The 21,335-nt window shown below is 36.1% G+C and overlaps 1 protein-coding gene across 2 annotated transcripts; it reads right to left on the reverse strand.

Annotated features, from left to right (window-relative positions):
- Positions 1–40: 40 nt before the first annotated feature.
- LOC125654203 (uncharacterized) lies at positions 41–19,912 on the reverse strand. 2 transcript variants are annotated; one of them, XM_048884040.2, is made up of 7 exons: positions 19,856–19,912; positions 17,006–17,097; positions 14,037–14,542; positions 11,262–11,498; positions 8,449–8,581; positions 3,562–3,723; positions 41–257 (listed from the first exon to the last, which is right to left on the reverse strand). In XM_048884040.2, the coding sequence occupies exons 2-7, from the start codon at positions 17,090–17,092 to the stop codon at positions 72–74; spliced, it is 1,311 nt and encodes a 436-aa protein (XP_048739997.2). In that variant the 5' UTR covers positions 17,093–17,097; positions 19,856–19,912; the 3' UTR covers positions 41–71. The 2 variants fall into 2 exon arrangements, with proteins under 2 accessions (XP_048739997.2, XP_056001177.1); XM_056145202.1 differs by having other exon boundaries at positions 19,689–19,859.
- Between the last annotated feature and the right edge of the window lie 1,423 nt (positions 19,913–21,335).

A 21,335-nucleotide genomic window follows, 5' to 3' on the forward strand; every position in this document is an offset into this window, starting at 1 on the left:
TGGATTTTTCTTATGGAAAACCTGGTAAAAATATTTACCATTTTTTAGTGTATTGTTTTGTTTTTTATTCCTCAGGAACTCTGGCAATTTTGAACACATCCAAGGAAGTACATAAATCCAGCAATTTTTGACCTGTCTTCAGCATTTAACATATCAAATGACTGAGTGTATGAAATAGTCCCTTTTGTTTTCAGTGGTTCTCCCAACAGCACATTCACATAGTGGTCCTCTGGCATCTTTAGGTATACAAATATTACCTGTAAAATTCAGATGTTTAATAATACGACAGAATAAAAATACATATTCATAAAGGCCCAAACAGAAATATTGCTTACATTTATAGGTCCATTCACAATGTTAACATTATTATTGTTTGTAGTAGCCCTCAAAAACATAAAATCAAAAGCCTGAAAGGCTTCAATGGCATCAAACGTGGAAAAACAATTTCAACAAGATGCGTTTCTGAAACACAAATATCCCTGATAATGGCCAATTCCATGCAAAGATGGTCAATGTCACAAGGACAAATATCTTGGTACCAGTAGAAAGATCTTGGCAAAGAAATGCTCAAGTGCAATATGAAAGCTCTAATATTTACCATTTAGAAGTTATGACCAATGTCAAATTTTTTAAAGATAGGTAAAACTCCAAGGTCAAACATTTTGGTAACCACAGAGAGGTCTTATCACAAGGAATAATTATGAGAAATATCAAAGCTCCAGCACTTACTGTTCAAAAGTTACTAGCAAGGTTAAAGGTTTCAAAAGGTAGGTCAAAGTCCAAGGTCAATGTCACAGGGTAAAAAATGTTGGTACCCACGGAAAGGTCTTGTTACAAGGAATACTCATATGAAATATCAAAGCTCTAGCACTTACTGTTCAAAAGTTATTAGAAAGGTTAAAGTTTCAGACAGAATGACAGATAGAACAAAAACAATATGCCCCCCGATCTTCAATCTTGGGGGCATAAAAATTTGTTTGAATTATATATAAAATTAAAACATTGTACACAAGGTATCACAATTATATTGGATCTTTTTAACCATGGTTCGAATTGATCAGGATCTGATTTAACCAGACACCGTCAAAAGCAAACACCATTTGGAAACTGGTTGATGTTGTTGAATGAATAATTAACCTCTTTGCAGTCAGATGAAGTGCTAGGATTGTTTTATTATCTCCAATTCTACTTGTCACTTTAACAGTTTTAGCTTATACAACATTTTCAGCGATTTGCACAGGGCTACATGTGTATGATTTGCGATCAGGTGTGGTACATGGTATAGTATGATTGATTGATTCTTGTTTAAGTCCCTCTCAAGAATATTTCACTCATATGGAGACGTCACCATTGCCGGTGAAACCTAGAAATGGAGCTTCTATGTTTACGATAAAAATTTGGTTGTAAAATTGTGAGGTAAAAGACTGAACTTAAAAATTAATGTTTCTAACCACCTTGTTTGCCCATTAAAGTAGTTTCATGATTATTTTACCACTTTGTTGTTTATTGATTTTTTTTCCTGCCAAAAACCAATGATTCCTGTAATTCAACCCATCACTATTTTGAAATTAATCCCCAACAATTATCAGTAAAGTCACCACTTTCTTATTAGAATTTAACGCGGTATGTGTATTTTATAACATAATTAATTGTAGATATATTTGTTGCAATTTTATTTATAAAGTTACTTGTTGTCATGGTCACCATTTTCAAAAGAAACTGAATTATTCTATTTTCTTTTGCTGATGCTTCGACTGATACCTTTGGTTGTGTAAACCTTCAGTGCTCCTCGCGTAGTTCGTACCTCGAATATTTGTATGGAGTGTAGCGGAGTGGACCGAGGATTGACAGTTCCAGTTACGATCCCTAGATTGGCTTTCGACCTTCGGTTGACCGATGACCTTCGGCCAATGCCATAATAACCAAGGCGAATGACCGAAATTCAGAGGTATAAAAATAAATTGTAGAGACCCATGGGCCACTATTCTCACTTGAGTCAAATTGGATCTGCTTTTGAGAAAAGGATTTTTCAAATTTATAGATTTTTTTCCTCTCTAAAATCCTATACAATTGTGGCCCCACCCTACCCCCAAGCCATGAATTTACCTTCAATCTGCAAAACCTGTGGATGTTTGCATATTGATATGACTTATCATACCCCAGAAGCTCTTAGAAGAAATAGATGATTTCCCCCTATTTATTCCCTTGCAATTTAGACCACCGCGGTGGCAGAGAGGTTAGAGTGTTCACCCTGCATGTGGAAAGCCGAGGTTCGAATCCCAGCCGCGACAGGCCTAAGTCGTTAAAATAGGTAGTGACAGTTACATCGCCAAACGCTCGGCATCAGGTGTGAAAGTCACAGGTCATCAGAGATGACCTTAAAAACAGATGTCCCGTGTCACAGTATATGTGGCACGCTAAAGAACCCTCACTGCTCAATGGCCATAAACGCCAAGCATAGGCCTAAATTTGAAGCCCTTCACCGGTCTTGGTGACGTCTCCATATGAGTGAAAAATTCTCGAGCGAGACGTTAAGCAAGATTTAATCAATCAAGCAATGTTTTGCAATTTTTTCACAACCCACCCCAGGAGGCGAGCTGATTAAAATCTCTTAATCTGCACTACCCAAACACACCTACATGTTTCCGAAGAGAGAAACGTCTTTATTTTTTTTCATTTCCAATGAAAAACTTGGATCCTCTTTTGTGGCCAATTTATCCCCATGCCTAGTAATTCAACAAACTTGAATCTGCACTATCTGAGGATACTTGCACAATAATATCACTAATCATGGTCCTGCTGTTCTTGAGAAGATGTTTTCCTAAATGCTCATATCTAAAGATTTAATCCTTTATTGCAGCTCCCACATATCCCAGGGTGCATTTGTGACCTCATGACCATAACCATGGAGTTTGACCTTCTTTTGAACAACATATACATAACTTCTGAACAGTTGGTGCTAGTGCTTTCACATTTCACATGTTCATTTTTTGTGACAAACCTTTCTATTGGGTAGCATTATTTTCATCTTTTGACTTTTTTGCAGTTTGGTCTTCTTTTGAAGACATTAACCTTGGTCACAAGATGCCATACAGAGAAATCAGTGTTTCTCAAACACATTTTTTTTGGGAACCAAAGTTTGCTTTACATTGATATTTTTAAAGAATGGAATCAATTCAAAGTAAAGGGTCATGAAACTTGATTGATTGATTGATGTTTTCCGCCACACTCAACAATTTTTCAGTTATATGGTGGAGCCCAGTTTTTGTTGGTGGAAGAGAGAACCCAGAAACCATGTACCTGGGAAGAGATCACCGACCTTCTGAAAGTAAACTGGGAAACTTTCTCACTTACCAGCGCAAGCGGGATTCGAACCCGCGCTGACAGAGGTGAGAGGCCGTGTGATGTTGAGCGCGATGCTCTAACCACTCGGCCATGGAGGCCCTTGAAACTTGACTGATCAATACCTGAACCAAAAGGAATGGTCTCCATCCGTATCAGACTTGAAAAAGAAGATAATAATGAGAGAAGTTCTCTAACTTCGGGAAATGATTTACTTACTCTGGTTTCCATACAGACAATTCCCAAAGAGTTTGGTTTCAGTATTGAAAAATTTGTCCCTGCAAACAATTCTGATCCAACTTGTCCTAAGACCTTTGGTCCAACTTGTTTTTCTAGTGAAACAGAGACTGAACCTTTCACTCTTACTGGCTTTTTCTTCACCTAAAATAACAACAAGAAAGTATTTATTATATTTTCTGAAAAAAATAGATTCTGCTATCAAGACAATGATGCCATCACAGGCAGTGCATTCACTTAAATTAATGTTAAGTGCTTTATCCCATTGTATTCTCATTTCAAATTTAAGTTGATCTTCTCCTATAGTCCCTTCTAAGGTTGGGGAGGAGGAAAGGGCATGGTTTTCAGAAGTTAAAATCTACATTTCAAAGTCTCAGTAAAATACTCCTACTAAGTAAAGAACCGGGGACATTAAACACCAAAAATTCGCCATGTATCTAAATTTCATTTATTTAGTTAAGAAATTGCTCTTAAAATTAAACCTTGTCACCCATCTGGAAAATCTAGGTCAGATTCAGCATCTGAAGCATGGCACATGTAGTGTGCATCCCTAGATATATCATCCATGTAAGCTTGGTCAACAAACAGCTTACATCAAGATATTGGTAAGTGACTTTCTCTTCATAACCTTTAATCTGATCAGTCATCTGGAAAATTCAGCATCTCAAAAACGCTTGTTAGTATACATCTCTAGATGTATCATCCATCAAAGTTTGTTAAACAAATGGATGAATGGACTTTCTCCAAAAAGTTTAGCTTGGTCACTCAACTGAAAATGTAGATCGGATCAGCATCTGAAGCAAGCATGCAATGTAAATCCCAAGATACATAATTGATGCAATTAAGTTTGAACATACTGCATAGGGATGTACTTACTCCTAAAACTTGATTTTGGACATGATGCTTTTGACAAAACTGACGCCAGTGTTTGCCGAACGTATGAATAGGACCCTCCCTTCATATAAACACATAGATATATACCCAAAGAATTGCAAGGATTTTTAGCATTTATCTCCTAAAACCTTTTAAAAAATATATTCCACATGAAAAATCTAGAGCAAATCTTTAAGATCATTTTTTAGGCCTCAAAAATTTAAACTTTAGATTCTCATTCTAATTTCTTTATTAATTGGGGTGGGTGGGCAGATTTTATTTTTTATTTATTTATTTTTTGTGAAAATATCTAAGAAACGCTTTTCTTACACAAAATTTTCACATCGATAATGCCAATATCGATATATCTTAATGTTTATTCTTTTAATCAGAAGATTTGTCCTCTCAGCTGCTTATAGAAAATACTTTTTTAAACTTCCACACTTATGGCACACGCCACACACAACTGCTGCTATGAAATGGGTGTGAATCCAAATAAATTGAGCATGCTGTTGCTTCAGGTTGTAGCCACACCTACACATATGCCTTTCTTCAAATATCTTTTTAGTTGACCAACTTTTTGTTTTGTGTGAAAATATCACAGATTTCCGCTGTCCTCATCCATAATGACACATTGCATATTCATTTTTCAATTTTGCAAAACAGGGTGTCTAAAATATTCTGTTGAATAGCTTATGCTGAATAGTTTTAAGATTTCACATTTCCTTAGCTCTATTATCCTCTAAAGTCTGCCAAAGCTATTTTTTTAAATACGATACAACATAAAAACTGCTAATCGTTTTAAGATGTAATTTTTTTCATTTGTTTTACTATACTTTACGTACTTTTAGTCCCCTTAAAAACTTGCTGGTAGTATCTAGATATATTAGAATTTAATATCTGTTAATGCTGGCATATTATTGTATTCTTACATATAAACTTCTTTTTACGTCGATAGTTTTCCCTTCTCCACATGGCTATGTGCTCTATAGTGCCACACAAATTCCTGTGGGGATCCGGATTAGAATAGGTCCTTAGAACCCCTTGATTGTTGTAAGAGGCGACTAAATGCGGCGATTCTTCAGACGAGACCACAAAAACCAAGGTCCTGTGTCGCAGCAGATGTGGCACGATAAAGATCCCTCCCTGCTCAATGGCCATAAGCGCCGAGCATAGGCCTAAATTTTGCAGCCCTTCACCGGCAGTGGTGACGTTTCCATATGAGTGAAAAATTCTCAATAGGAATATAAAACAGTATTCATTTAATCAATAACTCAAACAGGGGATAACTCTTAAACTTTTGACTGCAATTCTTAATGAACAAGCATTCTGAGAGTATTGCATAAGCAATACTAGTCCCCTAACGGTACATTATGTAAGTGTAATCTGGTTCCCCTCAAAAATTAACAAGGGACCATATGCCACACTGGTCACCTGAGCACTAAGGGTAGAGAAAAGCAGAGATTAGTTCAGTATGGAAACATTTACATATACAGGTAGTCCCCCTTAACCTCCCCCTTCTGAAGGGGCAGTGGAGGAGCATGATTTGAACAAACTTGAACCTACACAGACTGAGGATGCTTCCATATTAACATGACTAATCATGGCTTTAAACCATTCTCCCTATATATTCCTCTCTAAGGGTTTTTCTTCCATTGTAGCCCTGCCCTACCCTCAGAGGTCATGATTTGAACAAACTTGAACCTACAACAACTGAGGATGCTTCCACATAAATATGAATAATAATGACTTTGTTGTTCTTGAGAAAATGATTTTGAAGATTGTTCCTATATATTCCTATCAGGGCTGTGCGGTGCATCGAAAATTTCAGTGCACCACGATTCATACCATTCCATTCAATGCACCGATTACAAATTCCGGATTTCGGTTCAGTTTAGATTTTACATACACCAAAACAACAAATATGGCGTCCGAGTGATGTGCAGAACATGTGGGTTTTTTTTCATGAGTGGCTGAGTGGTTCTTGAGAAGAAGATTTTTAAAGTTTCCCCCTATATATTTGTATGTAAAACTTTGATCCCCCTTGTGGCCCCATCCTACCCCTGGGGGGGGGGGGGGGGGGGACATGATTTGAACAAACTTGAATCTGCACTATGTCAGAAAGTTTTCATGTAAAAATCAGCTTTTCTGCCTCAGTGGTTCTTGAGAAGATTTTTCCTATATATTTGTATGTAAAATTTGATCCCCTATTGTGGCCCCATCCAACCCCCGGGGCCCATGATTTGAACAAACTTGAATCTGCATTATGTCAGGAAGCTTTCATGTAAATCTCAGCTTTTCTAGCTTAGTGGTTCTTAAGAAGAAGATTTTTAAAGTTTTCCCCTATCTATTTGTATGTAAAACTTTGATCCCCACTTGTGGCCCCATCCTACCCCCGGGGGCCATGATTTGAACAAACTTGAATCTGCAATATGTCAGGAAGCTTTCAGGTAAATTTCAGCTCTTCTAGCCCAGTGGTTCTTGAGAAGAAGATTTTTAAATGACCCCACCCTATTTTTGCATTTTTGTGATTATCTCCCCTTTTAAAGGGACATGCCTCTTCATTTGAACAAAATTGAAAGCCCTTCACCCAAGCATGCTTTTGGCCAAGTTTGGTTGAAATTGACCCAGTGGTTCTGGAGAAAAAGTCGAAAATGTGAAAAGTTTACAGACGGACGGACAGACAGACGGACGACGGACAAAATGTGATCAGAAAAGCTCACTTGAACCTTCGGTTCAGGTGAGCTAAAAAAAGGAGAGATTTTCAAAGACTCTCAATTGATAGAATTGTTGAATTTTTACATATGAAATCAATATCATATGCATTTTAGATTCACTATAGATTTGTTTAATAATCCAAAACTTATGCAGCACATTAATATAACAAATTTTAAAAGACTGTCAGTGTTTTCTTTTCTCTCTCAGAGTTATACAATACCATTATGAATAGATATGATGTTTACAAATGACGACATATAGTTATGTAACTTGAATAAAATAAAATCAAATAAGCTATTCATTAAAATTGTTAATTTTTGTGCTATTATTAGATAAATTGGACCTAACATGAACTGAATCGAAAATAATCGAACCGTGCTGTTCTGAATCAAAACCGAACCGAATCGAGCTAACCCTGAATTGTCCCAGCCCAAATTCCTATGTAAAGCTTTGATCACTTACTGTGGCCACGCCCTCACCCCGCGGAGGTCATGATTTGAACAAATTCAAATCTATGCTATGTCAGGAAGTTGTCACAAAAATTTCATCTTTTCTGGCCCAGTGGTTCCTAAGAAGATTTTTAAATGACCTCACCCAATTTTCACTATTTTTTTAATTATCTCCCCATGGAACAGGGTGTGGCCCTTCACTTGAACAAACTTGAATTCCCTTCACCCAAGGATACTGTGTGCCAAGTTTGGTTGAAATTGGCCCTGTGGTTCTGGAGAAGAAGTCGAAATGTGAAAAGTTTGCGACAACATCGACAACGACAGACATTGGTCAAATTTGATCAGAAAAGCTCACTTAAGCCTTTGTTTCAGGTGAGCTAAAAATCTACAAGAGCTAAATGTCTGGAAGTTGTCACATAAGTTTCATATTTTCTAGCCCAGTGGCTCCTGAGAAGATTTTTAAATGACCCCCCCCCCCCCAATTTTCAATATTTCTTTAATTATCTCCCATGGAAGAGGGTGTGGCCCTTCATTTTCACAAATTTGAAATTTTTTAAAAGATGCCACCACATTTTCACAAATTTTTATTTATCTCCCCCTGAAAGAGGGCATGGTCCCTCAATTAAACAAACTTGAATCCCCTTCACCCAAGGATGCCTTGTGGAAATTTTGGTTGCAATTGGCCCTGTAGTTCTGGAGAAAAAGTCGAAAAGTGAAAAGTTTATGACAACGATGACAACAACCATGACTATACAAACAATGGCATATATTGATCAGAAAAGCTCACTTGAGCTAATAACTCATTACCCCAATCACAAAAACTCATTACCCCAATCACAAAAAGTATTGTGTCCTGTACGTCTGTCACACCTGCAAATGGTTCCATGTGCAGAGAGTAAGCTAAATCTGGTGTGCTGAATACTTTCTTTTCATTGAAGTAAAAGGTTTTTCTGTTCACTGCACTAAAAAGAATAATGCGTTAAATATTGTAAGCATTTGGTTCCATTTCTTTAACAATAACTTCCTGATGAAAGAAATAATACAAATCATGGTTTCTTAAATGAAAGCCTTGTCAACTTGCATTTGTATTAGTTATTTGATCACAGAAGCCGGTTTAACAGAGCCTGAACTCTGTGATACCATCAGAGTTTGGACCCAAATGGGCTTAGCCCCTGTGTATTTGATTTATGATGTAATTTCTGAAGTTAATTAAATCACTTGCAACACGACTTATTTTGTTTGCTGACAAAATACTTAGAAAAACATAGGACTAAATAATGAGGTTCTAAAATACGGCATATTATCTCAGATTTCTTCAGAACAATGACACAGCTGCAATGTTGATTCCCGTATGAACAATAAAACAAAGAAAGAATATTTCCGTATTTATATATGTCTGCATAAACAATAATATAAAGAAGAATTCATAAATATTATTTTATTATAATTCTATTTCTGTGTATATCATTGTGTGCTACAATGATGGAAAAGATTTTATTGCTCTAGAAATCTATACAGGTATTTGCTAAGTATTGATAAATGACCAAAGCTTTCATTAGAATAAAGATAATATTCAGTGGATCCCATGGGGACCCAGGTTAAAATAAGTACTCAGTACCTCTTACTTGTCACAAGAGGCGACTAAATGGGGCGGTCCTTCGGAAAAGACCGCAAAACAATGAGGTTCCGTGTCACAGCAGGTGTGGCACGATAGAGATCCCTCCCTGCTCAATGGCCATAAGCGCCGAGCATAGGCAGGGCTCGCGCTGCCCATCGCATTTGTCGCATTTTGCGATTTTCAGGAAAAAATGTGACAGAAATTCCCGAAATGCGACACAGACATTTCGTATTTTAGTATTCGCACGCCATTTTGAATTTCAGCTGTTGGCATTCAAACAGCTTCAGGACTGTTTTACCTGTGCAGAATATGGATACCCTGTCGCATGGGAACAATTAGTCCGAAATATCTGACGTTTTCCTGGCTTTTTCATTATTTTGATATTTACTGTGCCAGGAAAGTTTTCCTGGAAAGGTAGTTTTCCTGGCACAGTAAATATCAAAAACAAAAAAAACTCAGGAAAACACGTCAGATATTTCGGACTAGGGAACAATAAGACTTAGGGACGTCTTGTATATTTAGCAGTTACACAAAACAAAGGGTTGATCCTCTATATATGCAGGTAGGTGTGAATGAAATGAACTTTGCACATGCGAGTTGCCTACAGTATACATATCGTAATACACTGGGGAGATACCCCGAGTCATTACTGGGGGGGGGGGGGGGGGGGGGCTACCTGTTTTGTACTGGATGGAATAAAAAGCGTGTGATTGTGCACACAAGCTAGTCAATGGAAGATACTTCTGTGCTAATGAAAATACATAAAATTTAATTTGTCGGTTCATCACAGTACAAAAGCGATTTCATTTAGAAAGTTAAACTAGAATGTTCAGCTATATTTTCTAATCCATTTGACGGTAGTCTAATGTATAAATAAAGGAATGTTGGGAAATTGCATTATTCTTTAGGTCTTTGGTTTGATCTATTTAGAAAATGGCCATGAGGAAACGCAAAACTGTAGGTTCTTCATGAAATAAAACCATGATTGTGCTGCAATGTCATCAGACTGACTAAAAAGCAATCTGCTGAAATACAATCGATTTTCACAATATCCTAATAATTATAGTGATTTGTGATAAAAGCTAAATAAAGCTATGTTGTATGCATTGTGTAAGAATAATCAGAGATATGATATGTTGTATATGCCTAGTGAATGATATACATGAATATAGATCTACATGTACAGTAAACGTGTATGAGTCGATGCACGTGCGCCAGGTTGCGACACAAAATTTTGGTCCAGTGTGAACCCTGATAGGCCTAAATTTTGCAGCAGTGGTGAAGTCTTCATATGAGTGAAATATTCTCAAGAGGGTCGCTAAATTATATTCAATCAATCAGTCAATATTCAGTAGATGTACACATACCTCTCAAGAACAAATCAAAATGATGTAAATGTACTCCAACAGAATCTCTAATGTAATCATAATTATTGTAAATGTCCTCCAATGTTATCATAATTCTTGGAATAAGTTTCTCAGTAGAACATGTATTGCATTTATTCATTTTTCATACATACCATAACCCACCCCACACCTACAAACATGCACACAAACCAACAATATGTCAGGCACGTACATACAGAAATGAAAAAAAAACAACAAAACAATTAAATGGATAATAATAAAAGTCCAGGGTCTGATGGACTCGCGGTGGAATATTTTACAAGACATTTTACCTCATTTATGCTTTACATTATTCATTTAAAAATGTGTAAAATTTGGAGATGGTATAATAACTAAATTGTCTTGTGTATTATCATGTTGTAAAAGGGTTAATTCTGGCTGGAAGTAAATGCAAAATTCACATGATCAGTACATTTGAGTTACGTTCTTTTACCTCCATCAAAACGTTATGTAACATGTTCCTATGTTACTTATTGTAAAGCTTCTGAAGATTTGAAATGAAAGCGCTAAAGCGTTACGTAAACCTTTTTGTGTGTCTTTTTTTAAATTATACTACGTATATACACAGGATTAAATTTTCATGTCTGAATGTTTTACAGAAGAGATTAACATACTTACTCTGGCTCTAAGAAAAACAGCTGTCCAAATATAGAACAAAAATGTTGAAAGAAATTTTCATCCACATCCCTGTATAGAGCAGTGGCATTATTCTCCTCTTCACTTTTTGTTTTGTCATCTGAACCTGCTGGCCACGTGGTCTCGCTCCCTTCTTCCAAAGGATACAATGCCTTCTTTATCAACTTCATTGTTTGGTACGCAAACCTCTTCACAGCTGGAAACCACTTCCTGTTTAACCTAGGATAAACCATAAACGGATGGTTATACAGTCACACATATAACTGACTCAGAATGTGAAATTGAGATCTATTTGAAGTGAAAAAAATGCCCTCCATCAATGCTGAAGTCTGATTTTGTCCAAATTTTGAAGGAATTTTGAATACAACTTTCAAGAGCAAAACAATAAATAAATGGGATTGAGAAAAAACATTCAGATATTCGAAGATTCGAGATATCGTGGGTGAAGTAGTAAAGACTTAAAAATAACTTCCACATATCTGTGATAGATTTAACACATCAGTGTTTCAGATGTCGAATTTTAATTGCAATATTCTGATGTAAAATTTTAAAGATGTTTTTCCAATATATATTTCTTATGCTGTTTTTTGAGAAGCTATGTAAAACTTTGATTGCCCACGGTTACAAGTCACACCCTGTACCAGGAGGTCATAAGAAGATATGTAAAACTTTGATTGCCCACGGTTACAAGTCACACCCTGTACCTGGAGGTTATAAGAAGATCTGTAAAACTTTGATTGCCCACAGTTACAAGTCACAACCTGTACCTGGAGGTCATAAGAAGATAATTATGTAAAACTTTGATTGCCCACGGTTACAAGTCACACCCTGTACCTGGAGATCATAAGAAGATATGTAAAACTTTGATTGCCCACGGTTACAAGTCACACCCTGTACCTGGGGGTCATAAGAAGATATGTAAAACTTTGATTGCCCACGGTTACAAGTCACACCCTGTACCTGGAGGTCATAAGAAGATATGTAAAACTTTGATTGCCCATGGTTACAAGTCACACCCTGTATCTTGAGGTCATAATTTGAACAAATTTGAATCTACGCTATGTGATGTAGCTTTAACAAAAGTTTCACATTACCTGGCCCAATGGTTCTTGAGAGGAAAATCTTTAAAAGATGTGATTAAATTGTCACTAATTCTTAATTATCTCCCCTTGAAAAAGGGCATGATCCTTCATTAGAGGAGACTTAAATCCTCCCCATCCAAGGATACATTGTGGCAAGTTTAAACGAAATTGGCTCATTGCTTCATGAAAAGAAGCATAAAATGTTAAAAGTTTACAGACAGATGCTAAACAAAATGTGATCAGAAAGAGCTCATTTTAGCTTTCAGCTCACCTGATGAGCTGAAAATGATTGCTTTCAGCTCACCCGGGGAGCTGAAAATGATTAACTAGAAATATGTCTATTGGACATGTTGGACGTGAATGCTGTACCCAGGTTCATTGCTAAATACTAATGCAGCATGAAAAGAAATGGTTGTACCTTGATTGCCTATTTGTTGAAGATTAGGGTAATATGTTAAGGTTACAGGGAAAGTTAGGGTCAGAAAACTATGACACAGTTGAATAGCTCTCCTCAACTTGTATTTTAGTGTATGATATTGTGAAATGAAATTACAAAATTTAAAAGAAATAATTTTTTTTTTTTAAATTTTGGACCAATCCTGATTGAAATTAGACAACCAGCATTATTCAATAAGGAAATAGATAACAGTTTCACAAGAAAACTTGTTTGCTTCGGTGTTAAACAGGTTACATAGTAATTGAACTTGACAATCAAATAGATTTCTCAGTGGCAAATGCATAAAATATGTACATGTACAACAAATTATTATTTCATTTATTTTTGTGTTCATTTTGATGGGTATATTGTTCCAAATTTGAAAATAATTATTTTCCCTAAAATTGTGCAATTTCAATTCAATTTCTTTTTTAAATATGATCGACTAGCATATTCTCCCTAGCTGTAAGTAGTTTTTTGAAGATTGAAACCATAGTTTAAAAGGGATGTCTCAAAGATTTTTGTGTGGCATTCCTCTTTAATGTTCTTTATTTTGAATAAATGCTCTGCACCAAAAGATAACCATTTTTAATTCATTATTTATATTTTCAGTGTACATGTACAAACATGATATTTGTAATTTAATAAAACTGCATATATTGGTACGTAGCATTACAGTAACATTGAAGAACCACACATTTCATTTCAATTCTTTTATTCCATTTACCTATCAGGCTGCCAATCACTAACTGTTACATTATTTACTTTGAAAAATTACCATAAGTGAATAACAGAGGGGAATAACTTCTCTAAAAGCAGCATAAATATCCGTGTTCATATTATACATGAACATCAAAGAGCCCAGCCCTCCATGTAACTCCAGAATCCCTGACCCAGGGGTCATGAGTTTCATAATTTTGGTAGAGGTCTTAATGCCCATCATGCCAACATTTTGACTGCTTGATGACCAAGAATAAAGAAGAAGATTTTTAAAGACTGCATTAATTTTGATGGTTTTGGCCCCATGCATCGGGCCCCAAAGGGGCAAGGACCATGAAATTCATAATTCTGTTCCCCTTTATGCATACATGTTATATACCAAAACTGGTTCCGGAGTTCCACAGGAGAAGCTAATCATGTTCAAATAGTAACGAACGACGACGGATGAAAACAGATAGCAATAGATCACCAGAGTGACTCAGGTGACCTAGACATGTAATTCTCTGAAATTATACTCACATGTCCTTCAAATCCAAACTTTTCTCAACAATCTCTGCCTTCTGCACATCACTCTGTATGTCTTTCATCATTTTCTGTTCCATTGCCATTTTGTTTTTATACATGTGTTTGCGTAATTCTCGAATGCCTTCCAATTCATATGAGAAGACAACATTTTCTTTGAGAAGATGACTGAAAGTATTTACACACTCGCTGTAATCTGGGCAACGAGGATATTTCTTAAGAATATCTTCCTTAACGTCCAACATAAAATCTTCAAAGATCTCAGATCTTTCATCAAAGAAAATATTAGTTTGCTTCAAATCAGAATAATTCCAGTTGCTAGCAGGGATATTACCATTTTTTCCATCTGAAGGTACACTGTCCCAATAGTCTGTATCGGATGGGTCATCGATAAAAGAGTCTTCACCGGAGTCTGAAAAAGTCATGTGAGTTGGGTTTTTCCCTTTCTTCTGTTTTTTTAGAGGAACTTCTCCACTGGGTCCTGGCATTTCATCTGAAGTAGTCTTTGAAAATGAAATATGAAATAACATAAATGCAGAATTATACCAGAAACACAGGAATTCTAAAGTGTGATCAATCCGGTGATAACAGTCTGGCAAAATATCAATTATGAGTTTTCAATTTCATCTAATATTTTACTCTGGTACATACATTTTATTCATTTTTAAACTAAAGGTAGCCATGTCTTCTTTGATAACAAGAGGTCCATGGGCATGCCCCACTCCCCCCAAAATTAAAAACTTAGCTACTTGATGCTTGTGCCGCAGCCCTCTTAATAATAGTGTCTGATGACATTGTCTTTGGTAGTACCCCCCACCCCACCCCACAAACTGAAAATGTTTGGATGTGCACACACACCCAAAACCGAAATTGCTCCCTACGGCTTGTGGTGGTCACCTGAGTATTATGAATTTCTCATGATGTGACAACTTTAGCCCCACCCAAATCTAAAAGTCTGGCATCAAGTCACAGAATTTACAGTTTAGTGAGGACTGGACTCTTATAATTATCACCATCTTTTTCATGTAGTTGTTCTCCTATAAGTCCAGGAGTGAAAAGGGTACACTAGTATAATAAACAACCATTACAAAATTCATATTCCCTTCAGTCCGGACCCCAGTGTGGGCTGACTTTATCATATTCCCCTCAGTCCGGACCCCAGTGTGGGCTGACTTTATCATCTTCCCCTCAGTCCGGACCCCAGTATGGGCTGACTTTATCATATTCCCTAAGTCTGGACCCCAATGTGCGCTAACTTTATCATATCATAATATTTATCATACAGTGTACATGTACCTAAAAAAATCAATAGAGCCCCGCTTTCATACCAGAACATCTGACCACGGGCCAGGAATTTCACAATTTTGAAAGAGGAGCCTTGCTCATTATTTAAAACCATTCACTAAATTTGTTTGCTCAATACCCAGTAGCTGCAATAATGTAGCTCTCTCCTTTTTTTTTTTTTGGGGGGGGGGGGGGGAGAATTACTCCACAGGATCTCATAATGGTGGGAGTAATTAACTTATTCCCACACAGATTCTAGCTGTCTCAAAATATGAGAAAGTATTAGCTTTCCTGAACTTAAGGTAGGTCCCTAGTCCTGGACCTACTTGTGATTTTTCAAAAATTTGAGTTTAAATACTTAGATTGTTCATTTGAGGGTATGATAAAAACAAAAATATGGGGGATTGTCAGTCTAATGAGTAAATTATGGTATTCTTATTACGTGTACCCCCATTCGTCAAACGGCAATATCAGAATTCATTGAAGAAGTCTTAGAATATGTCCATAAAATTTTGTTTGAGATATGATGCTGCAATTTTCCCCTCAAACATGAAATAAATATGGCTAACTAATTAATTAAAAGTGAAATTTTAACACAGTTTCATGTTTTTTAATAATGGTGGTACAAATTTGAACTCAATACAGGCCCTCGGCAGTAAAAAATACGGCACTGCAACACCACTAATATGAATATTTTAAAAATTTGACTGGTGATTTTTCATTCAAACTCACACATATTATGTTCATATATGAATGCTTGTTAAAATACATTTTAAAAATCTGCCCTTTCTCAGCATAATATTTTCACAGCATCTCAATTTATATTTACATTTTTTGGCCAAAATAGCCATTTTGAAGATGATTTTCACATAATATAAGATAACAAATATATAACAAGATAACAAATATATAAGAAGTGCAGAACTGTTTTATTTAATTCCACAAGTGCATTATTGCATATCATGAATTTTTTTTTAAATCTACAGATAATTTTAACATGTAATACCCCTGTATATCAATTAAACAAATATGTACCTCTGGTTTTATGTGTGAATTAGATGACAAAAAATGGAAAGAAGATTGGAGCCATAGTCTACTCAAATGTAAGTGATTGAGTGTTATTGTATTCATTTTACTAAATTAAAAAACATCCAGGTAAATGTAAAAATATGTTAGATAATAATAGTTCGTGAACCAATACCGGAGATCGATCCGGACATGTCACGCTACTAGACCCCTACTTTAAAAGGGTTGGACCATATAATTCAATTTTTTGTTCTCCTTCAACCATATATGCTACATGCCAAAATTGATTGAAATTGGTTCAGCAGTTCCAAAGAAGCTAAAAATGTTCAAATGTTAACCAGACTCCTGATGATGAACGAAAACCGATCACAATAGGTCCCCAGTGAGTGACTTCGCTGACCTAGAACTGTAGAAGGAGCGTAGCACTCAGAAAAGCTGATAACAGACGATTGACTTCTTGCCAATCCATAAGCTTTTCTGGTCAACACTGCTTAACCAGTGGAGCAAAGACTTTTAAATTTTAATATTAATATGATTAAGAAACAGAACATTCATCTTTTTTCTGTTCAATACTTTTTCTGCACCTAAACTTCAATAATTGCTTTTTCTTCAGTTAGGCATAGTTTGCAATCAACAATTCATCAATTTGAACTTACTATGGATTCTTCTGTAGCAGTGAATGGGTTTTCTTTCTTTCCCTTACTGGTGCTTAGTGGCTGTCGAGGTTTACGGAAAGACATCATTCAACCTAAGAAATCAATTAGGAAGTTGTAACAAACAGAATAGGATCAGGTCCGTCTCCTTAATGACCCTCTCTAATGAAAATGTTTTCTAAACACCGTGTCATATAAAGATGTAAACATCGAGTCTGTATATTTTATCCTTCCTATAGGGTACCAGTCATTAACCAAAGAACTTGTGGCAGAAGTATTACTACTCAATCTGATAAGATCAGAATAAGATCTTTGATCCGCTTCATTATTGTTATGTCGCTACATAAAGCAATAACAGAGTGGATCAAAGATCTTATTTTAATCAGATTGTATTACTCCTGCAATAAGTTTCCTCACCAAAACCTGAGTGTCATTACCAGGCATTCAGATACCCAAGGATGGTAGTTCCTTAATTAGCATTAAATATTATAACCAACTGGATATCACATGAATTTCTGATATCATAATTTGGGGGTTAATAATATCACTTGAATTTCTGATATCATAATTTGGGGGTTAATAAAATATCACTTGAATTTCTGATAACATAATTTGAGGGTTAATAATATCACGTGAATGTCCGATATCATAATTTGGGGGTTAATCTTTTAAAGGTCATAGGAAATGGACACCTGAGCATATTGAGTTACATACTAGAATAAGTTCATCTCAGGGGATAAAAATAAGTCTGAAATGTTTTTCTGAACATTTTACGCAAGTCAGCGACAGCACAGCCACTCAAAATTACCCGATCATAAAAATTCATATTGACTAATGTGGCTTATCTCCCATTGCATATGATGTCAGTAAGGCCCAGTCGCTGTTCAAAGCTGTGCACTGTTTACCATGTTTAAAAGCTATCATATCACTTTGCAGTGTAACCTTAAGAAACATCATAATTATCCCTATAATGTATGGCTTTACAATGTTCACACAGGCTAGTATTTCTGTTTATAAAAGTTAGATATTCCATATTTGGATGATTTTAGCATATTTCATCAGTGGTGTCAGGTCTATCCCCCACGGTCGGTCCGTCCCTAGTCGATCCGTCCCCTGGTAAATTCGGCCCATTTTGCTTAGTCGTCGACCCGGCCCCTCCAAATTTCCTTTATAATAGATAATTACTTAAGAAAAAAAGAAAGTTTTTGCATGCATATTGCAGGTAGTTATCAAAATTAAATAACTGTCAGAGTTAGGTATGTAAATAAAATTGTTTATACAAACCTTAGGCTTTATAATTTTTGTTTGAAGTGCGTTAATCAGTACAATTGTTTATACAAACCTTAGGCTTTATAATTTTGTAACTTTATAATCAGTACAATTGTTTATACAAACCTTAGGCTTTATAATTTTTGTAACTTTATAATCAGTACAATTGTTTATACAAACCTTAGGCTTTATAATTTTTGTAACTTTATAATCAGTACAATTGTTTATACAAACCTTAGGCTTTATAATTTTTGTAACTTTATAATTTTTGTACAATTGGTCATGTGTGCTCATTCACTATTATAAAAACATCGTTATTTAAGTTTGTACAGCAATCAATGTAAAAGTGTGTCCATTAATCATTGTGAAAACACCATAGGGAAAACTGCATTATGGTGCAATCTTTGATAATTAATTGCGAGCTTACAGTAACCTAGCTAACTATTAGAATTTTTTGTTTTTAAAACTCCAGAAGCTAGTTCAAAGAATTCCTCAGAGCTTAGATTTAAATTTGATATACCGAAGCCAAAGATATGTACATGTATAAGCCAATCCTCAAGATAGTCCATCATTCTGACAATGGAGTTTCCATGCCAGTTCTGTCACTGGGAGATCCGACCCCGGCGGCAAGCATTAAAGTGTGAAAGGTGCAAAAAGTGACAGCATCTTACATGCAACAAAGGTTTACCATTTTATTCATATTTCGTTGCTTAATGATTGTTTCATCACCAAGTATGTTATGTTAGTCTGCAATCAAGCCATAAATACCAGAGAGAATATTAAAGGATTACTACCTGATGTCAGAGATAAGCACAATAAAGAGGAAATACGCAGATGAATTAAACCAAATTCAGTACTGTAAATAACACTTGGAAAAAGTTAAAAAAACGTGGCAATATATATTTTCTTCTGGGCTCAATCGACTAGGGGAGGTATTAACTAGGAGACCGATCACAGGCACTTGTTTTCATATATGGGTCCTCCCCCCTCCCCCCGGTATTGTTAAGGAGGGGGACCCATGTACGAAACAAGTGCCTGTGGGACGGATTGATAATGGGACGGAACGTCTAGAAATCTGTTATCAGTGTAATAAGAAAATTTCAATGTTTGACACGTTTAGTTCAGAGAAATCAGAAAGAGACGGAGAGTAAAAGCTAGCGAAAGATAATCTCGGCTGAGATTCGGCTTGGCTAAATATTGAGTGAAAGAGAAAGAAACGAGAGGGGGGGGGGGAGAATAAATTCATTTTTCATAGGTTACTCAACTTATTCATTGATTGACTTATTAGTGCGAGGTAACGAATCAATAACCCTTGACCAAAGGGGCTTGTCACGAATTGACCCTCTCTATTCTATATAAATTTACACTGTAAATATAGAATAGACGGTGTCAAATTTAACTGTTTAATAAGACAAACATTTCGTAACGAGCCCCTGTGCCTTGACTTGTGAAGCTGAAGATGTCAGATTCAAGCCTGGTTACATCCTACAGTTCTATCCTGTGTATGTGTATTATCATAACATAAACGATACACACAGATTAGGATTATGTTATACACTAATACAGCTTAATCTGATAATTTACCTTTTAGTACCCGATCCGAGGCCTTCCGAGTGGGCAGGCGGTTAATCTGGGTGAGTGTAAATGTAGTTCCGGACATACGTCCCGCGATGTTGCCAATTTATCGTTATATGTTATATTTTCTTTGAATATCTTTATAATTATATGCGGGTGTTTTATAGGTAGTCGGGTTCGAATATCATTTGTATTGGTCACGTGGTGAAGGCATATAAATAGGCGAACATGTGTTTGTGCGGCATTCTAAGCACGCTCGCTAGCTCTACGTACAGGTAAATTTTATACACTACAAAAACTCTATGGCTGAAAGTGACCATTGCATGGAAACTCCGGGAGAAGAATTTGGTTTATATAATGAAGAGGCCGTTTCTTTATTCAGTTCTTCACTGAACAAAGCTTTAGAAAGGCAGAGCAATGTTATTGTGAGCACTATAACGGGCCTTACAGAAAAGTTGACAAAAAGCAACGCGGGGAAAAACGTGCCGCACGTGGAGGAACCAACAGTTTCAGTTAACGGGTCACCAGGATTCGAATTCAAACACGAGGGACACAAGATTCAGTTTAACTTTAATCAAGCAAGATATTCCAAGTTGTCAGAGCTAAGAAAGTTGATTCAGGAGTGTGATTTTCAGAAAGCAGCAGACATCGTAAAAGAGGAACAAGCAGCAATACTTCAAAGAAACAAGATTTTAAAGATTGCAGACCGGCACGGATGGGATACCGTGAGTGAATACCTTGACGACCCCTTAGCGGAGATGATCAACAAGGTTCCATGAACCACATGGCATATCTTGCATGGCACCATGTGCATAATGAATTCTAGAGCAGTATTTTGAGCACCATGTGCATATACCTTATGAGCTACATATGAAATTGTAAACAAAGCACCATGTGCGTTTTCTTGTGTATACTAAGAGAATTTTGAATTGAAACGAAGTGGGATTTTGTGAGCTAAATATGAATTAGAGATAAGGCACCATGTGCGTTTTCAGAAAATCAAATGTAATTGAATGGGGCATGCATGAACTATATCTTAAGTCTAAAGGTGGAAAGTCGTGGGACAACTTTGCAGTAAGGTATCTGGATTAGTATGCCGGAGGTACCAGGTTCAAATCTCATGATGGATTGGATTTTTAAACCAAAATGGAAATCTTCAATGTTTTGGCCTCTGATTTGGAATGCAAAGCAAAACAATTTTCATTATTTTGTAAAAGGATTTATTGAGTATAATAATCCAAAAAATTTTTTCAAAGCTGGATCAGATATAAACAGTATTTTTGCGGCATATAAGTTTGCTAGTAATGTTCTAGTGCTGAGAGTTGATTTTAGATAGATCATATGGATGATCAACAAGGTTCCATGAACCACATGGCATATCTTGCATGGCACCATGTGCATAATGAATTCTAGAGCAGTATTTTGAGCACCATGTGCATATACCTTATGAGCTACATATGAAATTGTAAACAAAGCACCATGTGCGTTT

This window comes from Ostrea edulis, chromosome 7 (genome assembly GCF_947568905.1).
Source record: "Ostrea edulis chromosome 7, xbOstEdul1.1, whole genome shotgun sequence".
NCBI lineage: Eukaryota > Metazoa > Mollusca > Bivalvia > Ostreida > Ostreidae > Ostrea > Ostrea edulis.